General features: G+C 45.4%; 1 protein-coding gene across 5 annotated transcripts in view; it reads left to right on the forward strand.

The window, feature by feature from the left end:
• The window catches only part of antxr1a (ANTXR cell adhesion molecule 1a), a 59016-nt gene that overhangs the window by 30412 nt on the left and 9164 nt on the right, over positions 1-19440 (forward strand). For 4 of the 5 annotated variants that reach the window (XM_038962083.1, XM_038961813.1, XM_038961941.1 and 1 more), the window contains exons 11-17: positions 10285-10354; positions 10475-10553; positions 10787-10882; positions 12462-12503; positions 14356-14451; positions 14711-14878; positions 15566-15646. In XM_038962083.1, the coding sequence (XP_038818011.1) occupies positions 10285-10354; positions 10475-10553; positions 10787-10882; positions 12462-12503; positions 14356-14451; positions 14711-14878; positions 15566-15646 (632 nt within the window). The remainder of the gene's footprint in view (positions 1-10284; positions 10355-10474; positions 10554-10786; positions 10883-12461; positions 12504-14355; positions 14452-14710; positions 14879-15565; positions 15647-19440) is intronic. The other variant, XM_038961870.1, reaches the window with a different exon arrangement.

Here is a 19440-nt window from a genome sequence, read left to right on the forward strand (position 1 = left end):
AGGTTTTCATCAAGGATCTCTCTGTACTTTGCTCCGTTCATCTTTCCCTCGATAGTCTCCCAGTACATGCCACTGAAAAACATCCCCACAGCATTATGCTGCCACCACCATGCTTCACCGTAAGGATGGTACCAGGTTTCTTCCAGACGTAACGCTTGGCATTCAAGCCAAAGAGTTCAATCTTGGTTTCGTCAGACCAGAGAATCTTGTTTCTCATGGTCTGAGAGTTCAAGTGCCTTTTGGCAAACTTCAAGCGGGCTGTCATGTGCCTTTTACTGAGAAGTGGGTTCCATCTGGCCACTCTACCGTAAAGGACCATCGGGTTCTTGGTCACCTCCCTGACAAAGGCCCTTCTCCCCCGATTGCTCAGTTTGGCCGGACGGCCAGCTCTAGGAAGAGTCTTGGTGGTTCCAAATATCTTCCATTTAAGAATGATGGAGGCCACTGTGTTTTCGGGGGCCTTCAATGTTGCAGAAATGTTTTGGTACCCTTACCCAGATCTGTGCCTCAACACAATCCTGTCTCGGAGCTCTACAGACAATTCCTTCGATCTCATGGCTTGATTTTTGCTCTGACATGCGCTGTCAACTGTGGGACCTTATATAGACAGGTGTGTGTCTTTCCAAATCATGTCCAATCAATTGAATTTACCACAGGTGGACTCCAAACAAGTTGTAGAAACATCTCAAGGATGATCAATGGAAACAGGATGCACCTGAGCTCAATTTCAAGTCTCATAGCGAAGGGTCTGAATACTTACAGTTGAAGTCGGAAGTTTACATACACTTAGGTTGGAGTCATTAAAACTCGTTTTTCAACCACTCCACAAATTTCTTGTTAACAAACTATAGTTTTGGCAAGTCAGTTAGGACATCTACTTTCACAACAATTGTTTACAGACAGATTATTTCACTTATAATTCACTGTATCACAATTCCAGTGGGTCAGAAGTTTACATACACTAAGTTGACTGTGGCATTAAACAGCTTGGAAAATTACAGAAAATTATGTCATGGCTTTAGAACCTCCTGATAGGCTAATTGACATAATTTGAGTCAATTGGAGGTGTACCTGTGGATGTATTTCAAGGCCTACCTTCAAACTCAGTGCCTGTTGATTGACATCATGGGAAAATCAGAAGAAATCAGCCAAGACCTCAGAAAAACAATTGTAGACCTCCACAAGTCTGGTTCATTTTTGGGAGCAATTTCCAAACACCTGAAGGTAGCACGTTCATCTGTACAAACAATAGTACGCAAGTATAAACACCATGGGACCACGTAGCCGTCATACCGCTCAGGAAGGAGACGCGTTCTGTCTCCTAGAGATGAATGTACTTTGTTATAAAAAATGCAAATCAATCCCAGAACAACAGCGAAGGACCTTGTGAAGATTCTGGAGGAAACAGGTACAAAAGTATCTATATCCACAGTAAAACGAGTCCTATATCGACATAACCTGAAAGGCTGCTCAGCAAGGAAGAAGACGCTGCTCCAAAACCACCATAAAAAAGCCAGACTACGGCTTTCAACTACACATGGGGACAAAGATCGTACTTTTTGGAGAAATGTCCTCTGGCCTGATGAAACAAAAATAGAACCGTTTGGCCATAATGACCATCGTTATGTTTGGAGGAAAAAGGGGGGGGGGACGGGACGCTTGCAAGCCGAAGAACACCATCCCAACTGTGAAGTACGGGGGTGGCAGCATCATGTTGTGGGGGTGCTTTGCTGCAGGAGGGACTGGTGCACTTCACAAATTAAATGGCATCATGAGGAAGAAGAATTATGTGGATATATTGAAGCAACATCTCAAGACATCAGTCAGAAAGTTAAAGCTTGGTCGCAAATGGGTCTTCCAAATGGACAATGACCCCAAGCATACCCCAAGCATACTTCCAAAGTTGTGGCAAAAAGGACAACAAAGTCAAGGTATTTGAGTGGCCATCACAAAGCCCTGACCTCAATCCTATAGAAAATGTGTGGGCAGAACTGAAAAAGTGTGTGCGAGCAAGGATGCCTACAAACCTGACTCAGTTACACCAGCTCTGTCAGGAGGAATGGGCCAACATTCACCCAACTTATTGTGGGAAGCTTGTGGAAGGCTACCCAACACGTTTGACCCAAGTTAAACAAATTAAAGGCAATGCTATCAAATACTAATTGTGTATATGTACTTCTGACCCACTGGGAATGTGATGAAAAAAATTAAAGCTGAAATAAATCATCCTCTCTACTATTATTCTGACATTTCACATTCATAAAATAAAGTGGTGATCCTAACTGATCTAAGATAGGGAATTTTTACTAGGATTAAATGTCTGGATTTGTGAAAAACTGAGTTTAAATGTATTTGGCTAAGGTGAATGTAAACTTCCGACTTCAACTGTATGTAAATCAGGTATTTCTGTTTTTATACAATACATACGCAAACATTTCTAAAAACCTGTTTCCACTTTGTCATTATGCCATATAGTGTGTGGATTGCAGAGTAATTTTTTTTATTCAATCAATTTTAGAATAAGGCAGTAACCTAACAAAATGTGGAAAAAGTCAAGGGGCCTGAATACTTCCCGAAGGCACTGTATTAAAGATGAGAATCCACCCCTTGTGACGTGATAAGACTTTATTCTTTAGAAATGCCCAGGAACCGGAGTAATCACAATTTTATTGGGATTGTATAGTTCTCCACAAATCTTACTTGACAGACAGCAGTACAGCCATGTTATTGTTGTAACGTCTGGAGAGTGATGGGTGTGGAGTCAGACGCAGAGAGCAGAAGGTTGACGGGAAAAGTGCTTTAATGTCCTTTCACACAGTAAACCCAGTTACAAACATGGGTGAAGCCCAAAACACAGGCGCAACAAACCCAAAACCATAGTTACTCAAATACCGGACAGCGAAAACCCAAAAGAACACAAACACCACTAACGTGAAATAGCAACAAGCTCGCACAAACACAAGCGGGCTAAACGAACTTAAATAACACCCATCCCAAAACCCCAACAAGGAACAGGTTAGTAGCTAGTAGACCGGCGACGACGACCGCCGAGCGCCACCCGAACAGGAAGGTGAGCCACCTTCGGTGGTATTCGTGACAATTGTATTCTCAGAAGCAATGTCATGTTAAATTGTCTCAGTATTGGTTAAATAGGCTGGTCTGCACTGTTGGAGCTAGGAACACAATATTTTTTGCTACACCTGCAATAACATCTACTAAATATGTGTATGTGACCAATAACATTTGGCTGTAATTTCTGGTAATTTATTGAGTAAGCTTTAACAGTGGGCACATGTCTGCACTCAGTAGTAAAACTTTATATTACCTTTTATCATGCACACAGAGTAAACTGTGTAATAAAGTGTTGTGACATGAAGCGAAGCTGTTGGCGGCAGCATCTAGATCCCTATGGTATTAAATGGTCCTTTATAGTCAGCCAGTCACCCAGTCTGCCTGTCTTCAAAGAGGCCCTCAGCTCTCTCAGTCCCCTTTGATAGCTTAGTATAAGGTGGGTGACCGCTGAGTTGAACTCTGAATGGGATATCTGGGTTTGTGTTGGCTCTGAGCTCAGCTTGGCAGGCTGCAGTATTGATCTCCTCCTGGTCCCAATTCCTCCCCTCCGTCCTGCAGGGTGTTACTGGAGAGGAGAGGAGTGGTCATCCGTTTGCTGTGGAGCGCTCATGTTGATTTCCTCAGTGCAGGGGTATGTTAACCCTGAGCCAGGATAAACAGGCAGTCTTGGGCAATGACCATGCTCACTGGATCTGTTTTCCAACGTTTCATAAGTTGGACACAGAAAGACTAGAGGTTCTCTTTAAAAATGAAGGCTATGCTTTTAATCATTGCCTTTGTCTCTGCTCTGTCAAATGGGTGTCAGGACTAGGGTATTGAACTACGGTCCTTAAGCATCTCTGTATTATATTAGATTGGTATGTTAAATGAGTTACCATCAAGAGAAATTACAACTGCTCTCTGTTGTGATCACTAATTATGTCACAGTACAATACCGAAAATCCAATAAGATGATGTAATTTCATGATCATTAGTCAATGAACTCCAGACATCAATTGAAGAGAGATTTGGGACATGATATACAGTTCAGAAAGTATTCATACCCCTTGACTTATTCCACATTTTGTTCCACTGTCACGACTTACGCCAAAATCAGTCCCTCTCCTTGTTCGGGCGGCGTTCGGCGGTCGACGTCACCGGCCTTCTAGCCATCACCGATCCACTTTTCATTTTCCATTTGTTTTCGTCTTTGTTTTCTACACACCTGGTTTCAATTCCCCTCATTACATGTTCATTATTTAACCCTCTGGTTTCCCCCATGTTTGTGTGCGTGTTTGTTTTATTGTTATTGGTATTCTTTCCTGCACCATAGTATTGTGTTTTGTACTGGTGTTATAAATACCTTCTTCATGCATCTCGGCTCTCCTGTGCCTGACTCCTTTCACCAGTTACCCACAGCCTTGACAGAAACACGCACCTCATAAATGGAGTCAGCAGGAGCAGACAACCCCCCTTTGGCGGTCGAGGAGCGGGTCCTGCAGCATGCGACCATGTTGCAACGTCTCGGCACCGCTATGGATCGCGTGCTGCAGACGATGGACCGATGGGAGAGAGGAGAAGTACTTCCAGCGCCTCCACCAGCACCACTACAACAGGCACCACGGTTCACCCCTCCTTCACCCGGTCCCATTGGGATTCGGTTCGCGCTCCCGAGGGAATATGATGGGACGGCTGCTGGATGCCAGGGGTTCCTACTCCAGCTGGAACTCTACCTGGCGACCGTCCAACCGGCGCCTTCAGGACGTGAGAGTGTGTCCGCCCTCGTCTCCTGTCTCTCAGGGAAAGCCCTAGAGTGGGCCAACGCCGTATGGGGGGAAGGAGAAGCGGTGTTGGACCATTACGCAGAGTGAACGTCTGTTCCACCTGAGGCAGGGGACGAGGAGCGCACAGGAGTTCGCCTTGGACTTCCAGACCCTGGCCGCCAGCGTGGGATGGAACGACAGGGCCCTGATCGATCACTAACGGTGCAGTCTGCGTGAGGACGTCCGTCGGGAGTTGGCCTGCAGGGACACCACTCTTACGTTTGACCAGCTGGTGGACCTGTCCATCCGGCTGGATAACCTGCTGGCTACCCACGGACGTCGGGGTCGGGGCCTGTCAGTTCCATCCCCCAGCACCACCGCTCCGACGCCCATGGAGCTGGGAGGTGCTGCGCCTAGGGCGTCCGGAGGAGGGGCCGTTCCCTGCACCATCTGTGGCCGCAGAGGGCACACTGCTGGTTGGTGCTGGGGAGGTTCCTCTGGGAGTCGAGGCAGCAGGCAGGGCACTCTCGTGTCACCCCAGGTGAGTCGGCACCAGGCTCACCCAGAGCCCCCTGTTGCTCACATGTTTTTGTTTATATATTTTCCTGAGTTTTCCCCGCATTCCCAGCAAAAGGCGCTCGTAGATTCAGGCGCAGCTGGGAATTTTATTGACAGATCATTTGCCCATAGTTTAGGGATCCCCATTGTTCCTGTGGATATGCCTTTCCCTGTGCACGCCCTAGATAGTCGACCATTAGGATCGGGGCTAATTAGGGAGGCCACCGCTCCACTGGGCATGGTTACGCAGGAGGGTCATAAGGAGAGAATCAGTTTCTTTCTTATTGATTCTCCTGTGTTTTCCGTGGTGCTGGGCCTACCCTGGTTGGCCTGTCATAACCCCACTATTTCGTGGCAATGGAAGGCTCTCATAGGGTGGTCAGGAGAGTGCGCGGGGAGGTGTTTAGGGGTTTCCGTCGGTGCTATTACGGTGGAAAGTCCAGATCAGGTCTCCACCGTGCGCATCCCCTCTGAATATGCCGATTTGGCTCTCGCCTTCTGTAAAAAGAAGGCGACTCAATTACCACCCTATCAACAGGGGGATTGTGCGATAGATCTCCTGGTAGACGCAGCACTTCCCAGGAGTCACGTGTATCCCCTGTCGCAAGAGGAGACGGAGGCTATGGAAACATATGTCTCCGAATCTCTGGGGCAGGGGTACATTTGGCCCTCCACTTCATCTGCCTTCTCGAGTTTCTTTTTTGTGAAGAAAAAGGATGGAGGTCTGCGCCCGTGTATTGACTATCGAGGCATCAACCTAATCACTGTGAGGTACAGTTACTCGCTGCCTCTCATCGCCAGTGCGATCGAGTCAATTCACGGGGCGCGCTTCTTCACAAAATTGGATCTCAGGAGCGCTTACAACCTGGTGCGTATCCGGGAGGGGGGCGAGTGGAAGAGCATTTAGTACCACCTCAGGGCACAATGAGTACCTCGTCATGCCGTACGGGTTGAGGAATGCTCCATCAGTCTTCCAGGCCTTTGTAGACAAAATTTTCCGGGACCTGCACGGGCAGGGTGTAGTGGTGTATATCGACGACATTCTGATATACTCCGCTACACGCGCCGAGCATGTGTGCCTGGTGCGCAAGGTGCTTGGTCGACTGTTGGAGCATGACCTGTACGTCAAGGCTGAGAAATGCCTGTTTTTCCAACAGTCCATCTCCTTCCTAGGGTACCGCATTTCCACTTCAGGGGTGGAGATGGAGTGTGACCGCATTTCAGCCGTGCGTAATTGGCCGACTCCCACCACGGTAAAGGAAGTGCAGCGTTTTTTAGGGTTTGCCAACTACTACCGGAGGTTTATCGGGGGTTTTGTTCAGGTAGCGGCTCCCATCACCTCACTGCTGAAGGGGGGACCGGTGCGTTTGCAGTGGTCGGCTGAGACGGACAGGGCTTTTGATCACCTGAAGTTTCTGTTTCTCTCGGCTCCGGTGCTGGCTCATCCGGATCCCTCTTTGGCATTCATAGTGGAGGTGGACGTGTCCGAGGCTGGGATAGGAGCCGTGCTCTCTCAGTGCTCGGGTACGCCACCAAAGCTCCGCCCCTGTGCCTTCTTTTCGAAGAAGCTCAGCCCGGCGGAATGAAACTATGACGTGGGGGACCGGCTTGTTGTCAAGGCCTTGAAGGCGTGGAGACATTTGCTTGAGGGGGCTAAACACCCTTTTCTCATCCGGACTGACCACCACAATCTGGAGTACATCCCGGCTGCGAGGAGACTGAGCACTCGCCAGGCAAGGTGGGCCCTGTTCTTTACCCATTTTGTCTTCACCTTGTCCTACAGACCAGGTTCCCAGAACACTAAGGCATACGCACTGTCCCGGCTGTATGACACAGTGGAGCGGCCCATGGAATCCCACTCCCATACTTCCGTCCTCTTGCCTGGTGGCGTGGGAGCTGGATGCGGACATCGAGCGGGCGTTACGTACAGAACCCACTCCCCCCAGTGTCCAGCTGGGCGTCTGTACGTTCCGTTTTCTGTCCGCGACCGTTTGATCTATTGGGCCCACACATCACCCTCCTCTGATCATCCTGGCATCGGTCGGACAGTGCGCTGTCTTAGTGGGAAGTACTGGTGGACCACCTTGGCTAAGGACATGAGGGTTTATGTTTCCTCCTGCTCGGTGTGCGCCCAGTGCAAGGCCCCTAGGCACCTGCCCAGAGGGAAGTTACAACCCTTGCCCATTCCACAACGGCCGTGGTCGCACCTGTCTGTGGATTTCCTGACGGATCTGCCTCCCTCACAGGGTAACACCACGATCCTGGTCGTTGTGGATCGGTTTTCTAAGTCCTGCCGTCTCGTTCCTTTGCCCGGTCTCCCTATGGCCCTACAGACTGCGGAGGCCCTGTTCACACATGTCCTCCGGCACTACGGGGTGCCTGAGGACATTGTATCTGATCGAGGTCCCCAGTTCATGTCAAGGGTCTGGAGGGCGTTCATGGAACGTCTGGGGTTCTCGGTCAGTCTTACCTCAGGTTTTCACCCCGAGAGTAACGGGCAGGTGGAGAGAGTAAACCAGGATGTGGGTAGGTTTCTGCGATCTTATTGCCAGGACCGTCCGGAGGAGTGGGCGGCGTTCATACCCTTGGCAGAGATGGCCCAGAACTCGTTCTGCCACTCCTCTACCAACCTTTCCCCTTTCCAGTGCGTACTGGGGTACCAGCCGGTTCTGGCGCCGTGGCATCAGAGCCAGATCGAGGCTCCTGCGGTGGACGACTGGTTTAGGCGCGCTGAGGAGACCTGGGATGCCGCTCATGTGCACCTTCAGCGGGCAGTCAGAAAGGCGTCAGACAGCCAGCGCAGACCGCCACCGCAACACCGGGGGACCAGGTCTGGCTCTCGACCCGAAACCTGCCCCTCCGCCTGCCCTGCCGGAAGCTGGGTCCGTGGTTTGTGGGGCCATTCAAAGTCCTGAGGAGAGTGAACGAGGTTTCCCCCAGATTACCGTGTTAACTCCTCGTTCCATGTGTCTCTTCCCAGGCCAGTGGTAGCTGGTCCACTCCAGGAGTCTGAGGTGCGGGAGGTTCCTCCGCCCCCTCTGGACATTGAGGTGGCCCCAGCGTATGCAGTCCGATCCATACTGGACTCGAGGCGTCGGGCGAGGGGCCTTCAGTACCTCGTGGAGTGGGAGGGGTACGGTCCGGAGGAGAGATGCTGGGTGCCAGTGGAGGACATATTGGACCCTTCGATGCTGCGGGATTTCCACCGTCTCCATCCGGATCGCCCTGCGCCTCGTCCTCCGGGTCGTCCCCGAGGCCGGGTTCGGCGCGCGGCTGGGGTATTATCACGACTTCCGCCGAAGTCTTTCCCTCTCCTTGTTTGGGCGGCGTTCGGTGGTTGACGTCACCGGCCTTCTAGCAATCACCGATCCACTTTTCATTTTCCATTTGTTTTGTCTTTGTTTTCTACACACCTGGTTTCAATTCCCCTCATTACATGTTCATTATTTAACCCTCTGGTTTACCCCATGTTTGTGTGCATGTTTGTTTTATTGTTAGGCTGTATCTTACGGCTGGTATTATTGTTGCCGGGTTTTGTTGTTACGCCCGTTTATTCGTGGTACCGGTATTTTTTCCTGCACCACAGTATTGTGTTTTGTACTGGTGTTTTCTTGTATTAAATATCTTGTCCACGCATCTCAGCCTGACTCCTTTCACCAGTTACCCACAGCCTTGACATCCAGATTACTGCCTGAATTCAAAATTGGTTAAATATATTTTTTCCTTACCCATCTACACACAATACCACATACGACTAAGTGAAAACTTTTTATTTTATTTTATTTGCTAATTTATTGAAAATAAAATACAGAAATATATAATTTACATAAGTATTCACACCCCTACGTCTACAGCTGTGAGTCTTTTTAGGTAGGTCTCTAAGAGCTTTGCACACCTGGATTGTACAATATTTGCCCATTATTCTTTTAAAATTCTTCAAGCTCTGTCAAGTTGATTGTTGATCATTGCTAGACAGCCATTTTGCTAGACTGCCAAATCTTGACAAATATTTTCAAGCCGATTTAAGTAAAAACTGAAACATTCAATGTCGTCTTGGTAAGCAACTCCAGTGTAGATTTGGCCTTGTGTTTTAGGTTATTGTCCTGCTGAAAGGTGAATTTGTCTCTCACCATGGCCTCTTGGTGAAATCCCTGAGCATTGTCACATTGACGCCTGTATCTTTATAGGGACTGGGTGTATTGATACACCACCCAAAGCCTAGTTAATAAATCACCAAAGGGATATTCAGCATCTGCTTTTTTTCTTTTTACACATATACCAATCGGTGCCCATTTTGTGCGAGTCATTATAAAACCTCCCTTGTCTTTGGGGTTTGATCTGTGTTTGAAATTCACTACTCGATTGAGGGACCTTATGGATATTTGTATGTGTACGGTACAGAGATGGGGTAGTCATTCAAAAATCATGTTAACCACTATTGTTGAACACGGAATGAGTCCATGCAATTTATTATGTGATTTGTTAAGCACATTTTTACTCCAGAATGTATTTAGGCTTGCCATAACAAAGGGGTTGAATGCTTATTGACCCAAGACATTTCAGCTTTACATTTTGCATTAATTTCTAAAGTTCCCTACAAACAAAATTCCACTTGGACAATATTGGATATTTTGTGTAGATCAGTGACACAAACTCTCAATTGAATCCATTTTAAATTCGGCCTGTAACACAATTTGTTTTTGAAAAAGTAAAGGGATGTAAATACATTTTGAAGACACTGTACATCTAAGCTCCTGATACATGTCTGCATCTGCGCCACTTCTCGAAAGGTCAATGTATTCTGATGATTGAAATGGAAGTTTGATCTGTGCAGTCTGAATTACACTCTGACTACAGCAGAACCATTATGGTTTGTGTATGGGTGACCCTTCGTTCTCCTCTACTCCTCTAGGTGTGAAGCCACTAATAGTGGAAGATACATATCTCCTCTGTCCTGCCCCTATTCTACAGGAAGAGGGAATGTAAGTAATACCATCACTGAATGAATATCAGGTTTTATAATTATCTGCTATTTATCTGCCGATATTTCTGTCACCCATCCTCACCACACTCTATCTCTTTACACTCCATCTGTGTTCCAGGGCAGCCAACCTCTATGTCAGCATGAATGAAGGTCTTAGTTTCATCTCCAGTTCAGTCACCATTACAACTGTGAGCTGTGTAAGAACAAAATGCACCACACCACTGTGCAACACAACTATGTGCTATGCAGTACCCCATCAAAGATTCACAGGAACCAATAACTGTCTCAAACTATGCCTTATTATGTTATTCCCCTGTAGTTACACATTAACAGGCACTTGAACTTTCTGATGGTTCTCAGCCTTTGCACCGTTGTGAAGCTCAGTAGAGACTGAGTTTGACCGGTGTCCCTCACTCTCTGTCTGTCCCAGTCTGATGGAACCATCCTGGCCATCGCCCTGCTCATCCTCATGATGCTCTTAGTCTTCATGCTGCTCTGGTGGTTCTGGCCTCTCTGCTGCACTGTGGTGAGTCACATACACTATCTGTCACATTCACACTCATGGACAGTGTCTTACAAGCTGTAACCTTTTTAAATGAAACACAAATTGCCCTATACGGTAGGTAAACTCATGTGTAGCTTACAGGATTTCCACCAAGTATTTTCTGAGACAACTCTTTATACTGTTTATACACTGTGATCATGGATTTATTTTACAGAGTTCTTTTGTCTGATTTTGGCACACTCAGAGCACCTTACCTACCTGAACAACATTCCCACGGTGAGACGGTTATGAGTTAGTGAAGGATGAGACTCCTTGGCCTTTTTGGCCTCCAATTGATTTTGTTAGTCCATTATGCCCAGAGGTCACCAGAGGTCAAAGCCCAGTGGTAAATGTGTGCTGAAGTAATTAGTCCCTCTGTTGAAGTCATTTGTTCGACTGGAGGTCACAGAACCGCTGCCCCCTCAGCTGATGGAGGTCAAGGGCAATGTAGCTTCTCAGTGTTGTTCTAGTATTTAGACAAAAACATTGAGAGGAGAGAGGAAACTTACGCCATCATCAAGATATGGGAAGTAGGTTACACAATCACACAGTGTTCATGTTTGCCAAAGCTCCTAAAACAAATTCCATGAGGTCCCATCTTTTTCCCAGAATACATAGGTTAGTCATTCTCAGAATAACTCCATGCCAACTCCAATCTACTGCCTCTCCCTCCCAACCATGCCTAACAAAATGCAACACTTCTGGTCTATGGTGTGTATTGCCCTTTCAATATCTGTTTTACCAGCCTGGAAACAGAAAAGTTGGAAAGACGCAGAAAAATATGCCAGTTTTTACTATGTTACTCTCTCTCTCCTTACCTTTATAGTTCTTGTCAGTTATTTTCGGTGGAAATCCTTTCCCAGCACTGTTAGGAAAGTGATGCTAGGTTACCATGGGAAATCAGCTAGTATTCCAGCCTTTGGGAAGCACAGAGGAAAATAAGTATCATTTCAAGTCATGTATATTAATTGTCTTGGCCAGGTTATTTTCTAAGTGCTTACAGTTATAGTTGCTCAAAGTTTTGTTGGCCATAGACACACCACAAGCATGTATTTTGCTATAGATTGAGAAGTGAATCTGAGGAAAATACAGTTTTATCTATATTTACTAAACATTTCAATGATTATAATATTCTACTACATCATCACAGGGCTCTGCCTAAATCCAACAGGAGGAGCTGTTAGTCAAAAGCTGTCTGTAAAATGTTTTAAGATGTCCTTTTCCTGCAATATGCTTTACACTGGTTTCCTTGAAATTCATCACAGTTGAAAACAGAAAAACAAGTGCGCATGGAGCATACACTCGCATGCCCTTTACTCTCCCCCACCCCATCCCTCTTCCGCTCCCCACCCAACCAACATCCCAGGTTTAGGAATCTGGATGGCAGATTTCTAGGTCAGTCGCTTGTAAATAGTTGAACAAGGGAGAGAAAAAAACTATTCCTGAGCCATGTGTTTTCATGTAACCCTGTTTTTAAATGTGTATTTTGAAGTACATGTATGTTTTCTTACATGCTCATTACATGAATGTAAACTCTGTCTCTTCACCCCCCCAACAACAGATGATCCATGAGCCACCACCACCAGTACTGGAAGACAGTTCGGTAAGAAAAAATACATGAAAAAAAGAAACCCTTTATTTTGATTACTGTTGGAGTGTGGGTTAGATTTTCCACAGTATGTCTGACTTTATAGTTAGAGATTGTCTCTGGAAGGGTAGAGAAGTCTCTATTCACTCACCGTAGCACAATGATATGGCTCTAAATGTAATGGCCATTAAGCAGAAGAGAAATACACTTTCCGCCATTTGTTTTATAGGTAAAGTAATAATACTTTTGGTGGATAGTTTTAGTGAAATAGAGAGATACACTACTGTAAGCTACCAGGTTATAGTTGACTGACTGACATGTAGCAAAACCATTTAGAATGTTAATAGGTGTTGGAAACCATTGCTTTTGGTCCATTTTCTTCAATAATCACAAACCTCACTGACCATTTGGAATATTCCCCATGATTTTATAGACTGACATATGACCAAGATATTTCTTCCGCCCAATTGCTGTGGTTTTGTCTTTGAAGTAGTGTCATGATAGATATGTAGTACTGTATCCATCAACCAGAGCATGGTCAGGACAACGCCCTCCCACTATGAAGACCTGTCTTTTTCCACGCCTCATGTAGTCCTAGACCACCCCTTACTCCCAGCAAATACATTCTGATAAAAAAGGCAGGAGATCTTCTTTGAACAGCCCCCTTCTCTGGTCACTGTACAAATTGATAATCAATTTCTATACCCCCCCATGTACAGTATGATAAAAAATAAAGCTGAGAATAATTGTCCCTTTACTTCACTGTATGGGATTTTCTTTAAGTTTAAGGTTTCAACTAAGGCCTTATTTAAGAGCCATCTGTTAGGAATCCTTTCCTTGAAATCCCTCCAGACCTCTGGAAATTCACTGACTAATCAGATGAAACAAACAATACTTCACAACAATAAATACTTTCACAGTGAACAACAAACAGCACCGCAAATGACTCTACTTACAAACATTTTCAACTGTTAACAGAATTCTATCAAATTTGACTCATTTGAATGTCATTAAGCTTTTTTACAGCACACACTCTCTTCATAAATGTTGCAATTATTTCCTTTTATTATAGACCCATTTTATTGTTTTTTTGGGGGGGGGGGGGTACGCGACTATGGTTGTCATCAGGAAAGAATAGAGAGGCAGGTGTATACTGTAGTATCACAATCCAAGTACTTGTCTTCTCAACTGATATCATTATGTTTATACCAGTGCTTCTTTTAGATGTTGATTTTGTAAGATATCGATTGTCGTAAGATCACCTCATTAACCCGGCACATGGAATGTCCACACAAAATTGGTGAAGTAAGCATCTCCCCCACTCCAATTCAATTAGATCATATAGGAGGTATCTTCTCCTTTATTTCTGTGAAGCTCTTTGCCCATTGTCTGTGTCTCTCTGTGGGTCAGTGAGGGTGATGGCGTCAGCCTATTGTTATTGCCACCTCCTCCCTGGCAGGCCCAGATCATAGTCCTGATGGATTCAATTAGTCTGAATCTGGGCCTGTGAAAGAGCTGAAACATGAGGAGGTGGGCTGTGGGCTCTGTCATTTCCTCTGATCTGACGCACGCCACGGACGGGACTGGAGGTAATGAGGCGAGGGGGAGAGTGAGTAGATGGAGACTGACTTAGACAATAAAGGAAATCATACCCAGGGCCTGAAATATTAGACTGAGAGTAGGGTATATGAAAGATGGAGAGACAGGGGGCTTGGTGTTTAAACTGTATCTCAGAACCAACAGTACCAGTGTGTGTGAAATGATCAATCATCTCAGACCTACATTAACCCTGTCTTAGATACTGTGAACCACATGTGAGATATTAACACCTGTCTTTACACACTCTCTCTATTTCCCCCCACTTCAGGATGAGGAAGAAGATGGGATGCCCAAGAAGAAGTGGCCCACGGTTGATGCTTCCTATTATGGGGGCAGAGGTGTGGGTGGAATCAAAAGGATGGAGGTGAGCTTCCCTGGAGCCCTGCTGTGTTTAAGTTCTGACAACCAGATTTCATTCCCACTACTGTACTTCATACTACTGTAATGTACCTGCCCTCCCTCACAATCTACAGCTGTCCTCTCTATGCTATTTGACATAGGAAGACTCTGTTTGAAGAACAGCAATGGCAAACAATCAAGCACACACTCAGTGGTTGATCTGACTGATTGAATTTGGTTGAAATGAAGCTAGACCGATCTTAAAACCTCTTGTTATTTGTCAGGTGCGTTGGGGTGAGAAAGGCTCTACTGAGGAGGGAGCCAAGCTGGAGAAGGCCAAGAACGCCAGGGTGAAGATGCCCGAGCAGGAGTTTATACAGACCCCGACTCGCATCCTCAACAATGGCACGCGCAAGCCTCCTGGCCCTCATAAGTGGTACTCACCAATTAAGGTATTGACCTGGACAATACATTGCACACACAGTTGTCAAGTTCAATCACATACTCAACATAGGTTCCTTTATATATGGCCATGTATTTAACTGATAGGATGGGTTGAAGCTGGAGTTTATTATGTAGGCATTTCATATTTTAGTGTTGGGGTCCCAGTCCTTACGTGACCACTGGTATGGAGCCCCTACACACAGGGCCAGGCGCTAGTTAAAGGCATTGTTCTATATGTCCTGACAGTCAGCAGGGGATGGCTAATTGAAACCAGATACACACTGGACTGACCTCCAGGGGACAAGGGCTGCAGAACCAGTAGTTTTGTGTAGAAAAACAGATTATTTTTGTTCTGCCCCTTCCCCAACCTCTTATTAATGGCTTGGTCTATGCAGAATTCACAATGAGCAAATATCATTTGTTCAGGTTCTGGCTTTGATAATAATCTGGGTCAGCTGTTTTATAATTAAATTGAATTTCAATCTACAAAGTGAACACTCTAATTGGTAACAGATAGACATGCATTGAGAAAATTAGGAAGTTATGGGTTGAGTTCGAAGATAATCCCTGGAAATTCAAGTAAAGTATTAGTATAGTGTGTAAATGTATGTTGCACAGCGACTTATAGTCACACCAACACAAAACCATGCACAAAAAGCATCTTATTGGTATTGTGTACTGCTCTGTGATTGCAGGGCAAGCTGGATGCTCTGTGGGTTTTGCTGAGGAAAGGCTATGAACGTGTGTCTGTGATGCGACCACACCCAGGAGATAAGGTAAGACCCAACAAGCTTGATACATGTAGACAGAGCAAGGTTCATGTGAGGCTCCCTTCTACAATCCAACTCTGCCTGCGTCATATGGAACCCAGGGCTCTATGAAACACGTCATGGTTTCCACTGGAGGAAAATGTAATTATTTTTGCAATTTTCCTGATCAAGCAACCTGTAACTAACCGGCGTATAGTAACACAAGTGTTCTGTACAGGAGTCTCTAAAACATACTGTAGCTATACTATTATAGCGCCACATGATGTTCATTGACCTGTTTAAATCTATCAGAGGTTGTGACTTTCAACTATTAAACAATAAGGTTTTGAAATAAGTTATATTTCAATAGGGAACTATGAAATCCAAGCAAAACAAATATTGTGTTAACATTTTTACTTGTAATTTGCTAAGGGGTATAGTCCATTATTCCATTAGAAATTCCATCACTCCCTCCTCCTCCTCCACCATAAAGCCAGTCTGTGTTTTTATTTGGTGACGCATGAATCAGGCTTTGCATGATGAGTACATTTTGAAGCAACAGTAAATGTAGCAACATAAATGGGCACAGCTGCCAGTAATAAAGCACACATACTGTAGAAAGAGAGGACTGCTGGGAAAACTACAGTAGTAGTGAGCTGGCACCCATGACTTTAGAAACCCCCGAGAGTTACAGGTTGTGTTGAGAGTTACAGGCTGTGTTGAGAGTTACAGGCTGTGTTGAGAGTTACAGGCTGTGTTGAGAGTTACAGGCTGTGTTGAGAGTTACAGGCTGTGTTGAGAGTTACAGCCTGTGTTGAGAGTTACATGCTGTGTTGAGAGTTACAGCCTGTGTTGAGAGTTACAGCCTGTGTTGAGAGCTGTGCATACGTAGGTTGTTGGTGGCACCTTAATTGGGTAGGACGGCCTCGTGGTAATGGCTGGAGCGGAATTAGTGGAATGGTATCAAACACATGGTTTCCATGTGTCTGATTCCATTCCATTTGCTCAGTTCCAGACATTATTATGAGCCGTCCTCCACTCAGAAGCCTCCACTGGAGCTGTGGTTAGGTTCGACTGGGCTGTGCTGAGGAGAATGAGAACAGAGAGGAAGATTGATTCAGTAGACTCTACTTCCTCCTTCACAGGAAGTTCAACCTGAATTAATGTGTAGCTATTCAGGGTGGATGGGGCTAAAGTGTATTGTCAGCAAAGTTCTTCAGTCATGTCATCTGAGGGATGGGCTCAAACAAATAATTCTCTAAAGATTTTAGCATTTTCCAATGTGGCTGATTTATTCGTTTTTCCTTGTACATAAAGCTATGTGGTTAATTGTGTAACTTGTTGATGCGAATGTGAAGATATTACAGTAAAGTACACAGCAGGGCGAGGGGAAGCATTGTGCCCTTGCGGGGAGCACATGAAAGGCCTGTTACACTGACTGAACACAAAATTACCAATGAGGCTTTTTATACTGTCTTCTTAGGTACAACTGTTTACTGCAGCTCCATTGGTCTGCACACCCCACTCACTGTAAGATGGTGAATAGAGACAGTGGAAATTACAGAGACATCAGAAAACTTGCAACGCTGTCATGAATTTACCTTTGCCAGCACATGAGGGGAAATAAGACTTAAAAAGCAAAAATAAAAACTAGCAGACTCTATTCTAATGCCTATCACACTGTAAATGACTGCTGACATTAATAACAACTAAGCCGTACATAATTAAGAGTAGGAGTGAAACCTCGTCTCCATAAAGCTGTTAGTTCATTAGTACACAGGAAGCTAGGCAGAGAGCTCTCTGGTTTTCTTGTTGACTCTCAGTAAACAAGCCTGCTCTGGTTGCAATTAAGACCTCAAGTTAAGCCATTGTTTTTATAGTTTCCTCCAAACCAATGCAGCTGTGGGAGGGAAAGAATCTGGCCAGGATTTCAGCAATACTCCCACTTGACATCACATACTCAGTCCGATTCCCTTTATCCAATGTTCCAGTGCACTGACAGGGCTAGTGGAGAGAGAGCAGAGTCCCTGCTTCCTCTCCTCTGCCCCTGTGTTGGTGCCAGGAGAGAACAACTGCCCCCTCTCACTGAAGCCACGGAAGTTCAAGGCCAAGTGCAGAACTGCAGAAAACAAGATCCCCAGTCAATGGAAAAATGTAAAACTTCGTGTAAATAACATTTTTAGAAGACAATCATGGTACCAATAATATACCAGATGTATGTCCTTGAACCAATCATTTTAAAATCACACACAGAAAAAGTTATAAGGACAATTTAGTTGCTAACGGCAGACGGAGGACCCTGGTTGGCCTTCAACTAGAGTTATTCAATAAGAGGGGGAGCACTGAGCTAGCCTGCAACATCACTTCCTGGATTAGCTCAAACTGTGCATGTTATGTGTCCTTGAGATGCCATCTTAACCAACTTAATTTGGCTTCAATGTGCTGTTGAGTCTTCACATAGGAATGAATGGTGTCACATGATCAATGGCTTTGTCCATTCACATACAGTCATTGGTTGGGGCTCTAATGAGGAGCTGTACTGTTTTCAATTTAAGACACAAAGAAAACATGGTCCCGTGTGGCTCAGTTGGTAGAGCATGGCGCTTGCAACGCCAGGGTTGTGGGTTCAATTCCCACGGGGGGACCAGGGTTCAATTCCCACGGGGGGACCAGGATGAATATGTATGAACTTTCCAATTTGTAAGTCGCTCTGGATAAGAGCGTCTGCTAAATGACTTAAATGTAAATGTAAAACATCATGGTGTGGTGGCACACAGCAAGGGTTGCATCAGCTGTAGATATTTCATCCACATTTGGGATTCATTGTTTTACGTCTTAGTTTGTGCTTTAAAGTCAGAGAGCTGAACTCAAGAAGTAAAACCTATTTGTATTCCTTTCAGGTAGTCTTTCATAAATGTACTATTTTTCAAAGGTCAGGGGGCAGTAAAAAAGGTCTGCTCTGCTACGTGAGTCAAGGGAATAGGAGTGTTGATTTGAATTAGTGGTTCAACCTCAGGATTCCCAACAGCAGTCAGTAAAGGTCTCACCAGCCTGCCTCAGTGCTCCTACAGGATGAGGCTCCTCATGCTCTCACACTTCAGTCCTCTCTCAGGCTGCTCCACAGGGACTAAGATAGACCCAGACAACTGGTAACCTATCCACTGTAGTTGGATTGTAAGGAGAGAGGTAGGTAGGCAGCTTAACCGATTTAAGCACAAAAAAGGGTATACACGCAATATTGTCACTGACAATAATCCTGACAGGAGGAAAGCTCACACTGAAAGCAAAGCATGTACGTAGGGTTATTGTTTAATATTCCAAAACATAAGCCAGTGTTCCAAAACACTGGCTATTGTTTGGAATATAAATGCATAAATACATCCAAACTAAACTGCCTCCTCTTCCTAGTATACTGATGGCTAATGTCCAATTGCTGGAAAATAAACTTTGTGAACTCACAGCAAGGCTTCAATTGCAGAGGGACATCAGGGAATGCTGGGACTTTGTTTTTACTGAGACATGGCTTACGGACAATACAATCGGCTCTGCTATTCAACCAGATGGCTTCTCCATATTTTGAATGGATCGAATGGCGGCTTCTGGTTAGAGTCAGAGAGATAGGGGTATGTTTTCTCATAAACAATTCCTGGTGGACCTACGTTGAAAACATTGCAAGCTCCTGTTAACCCAACCTGGAGTTTCTGATGCTAAAATGCCGACCCCACTATATGCTGAGGGAATTCACGTGTGTTATTATAACAGCTCTGTACATACCGCCACAAACAAACACCAAGACGGCACTCAGCGAACTGTACAAGATC

Source organism: Salvelinus namaycush, chromosome 1 (assembly GCF_016432855.1).
Source record: "Salvelinus namaycush isolate Seneca chromosome 1, SaNama_1.0, whole genome shotgun sequence".
Taxonomy (NCBI): Eukaryota; Metazoa; Chordata; class Actinopteri; order Salmoniformes; family Salmonidae; genus Salvelinus; species Salvelinus namaycush.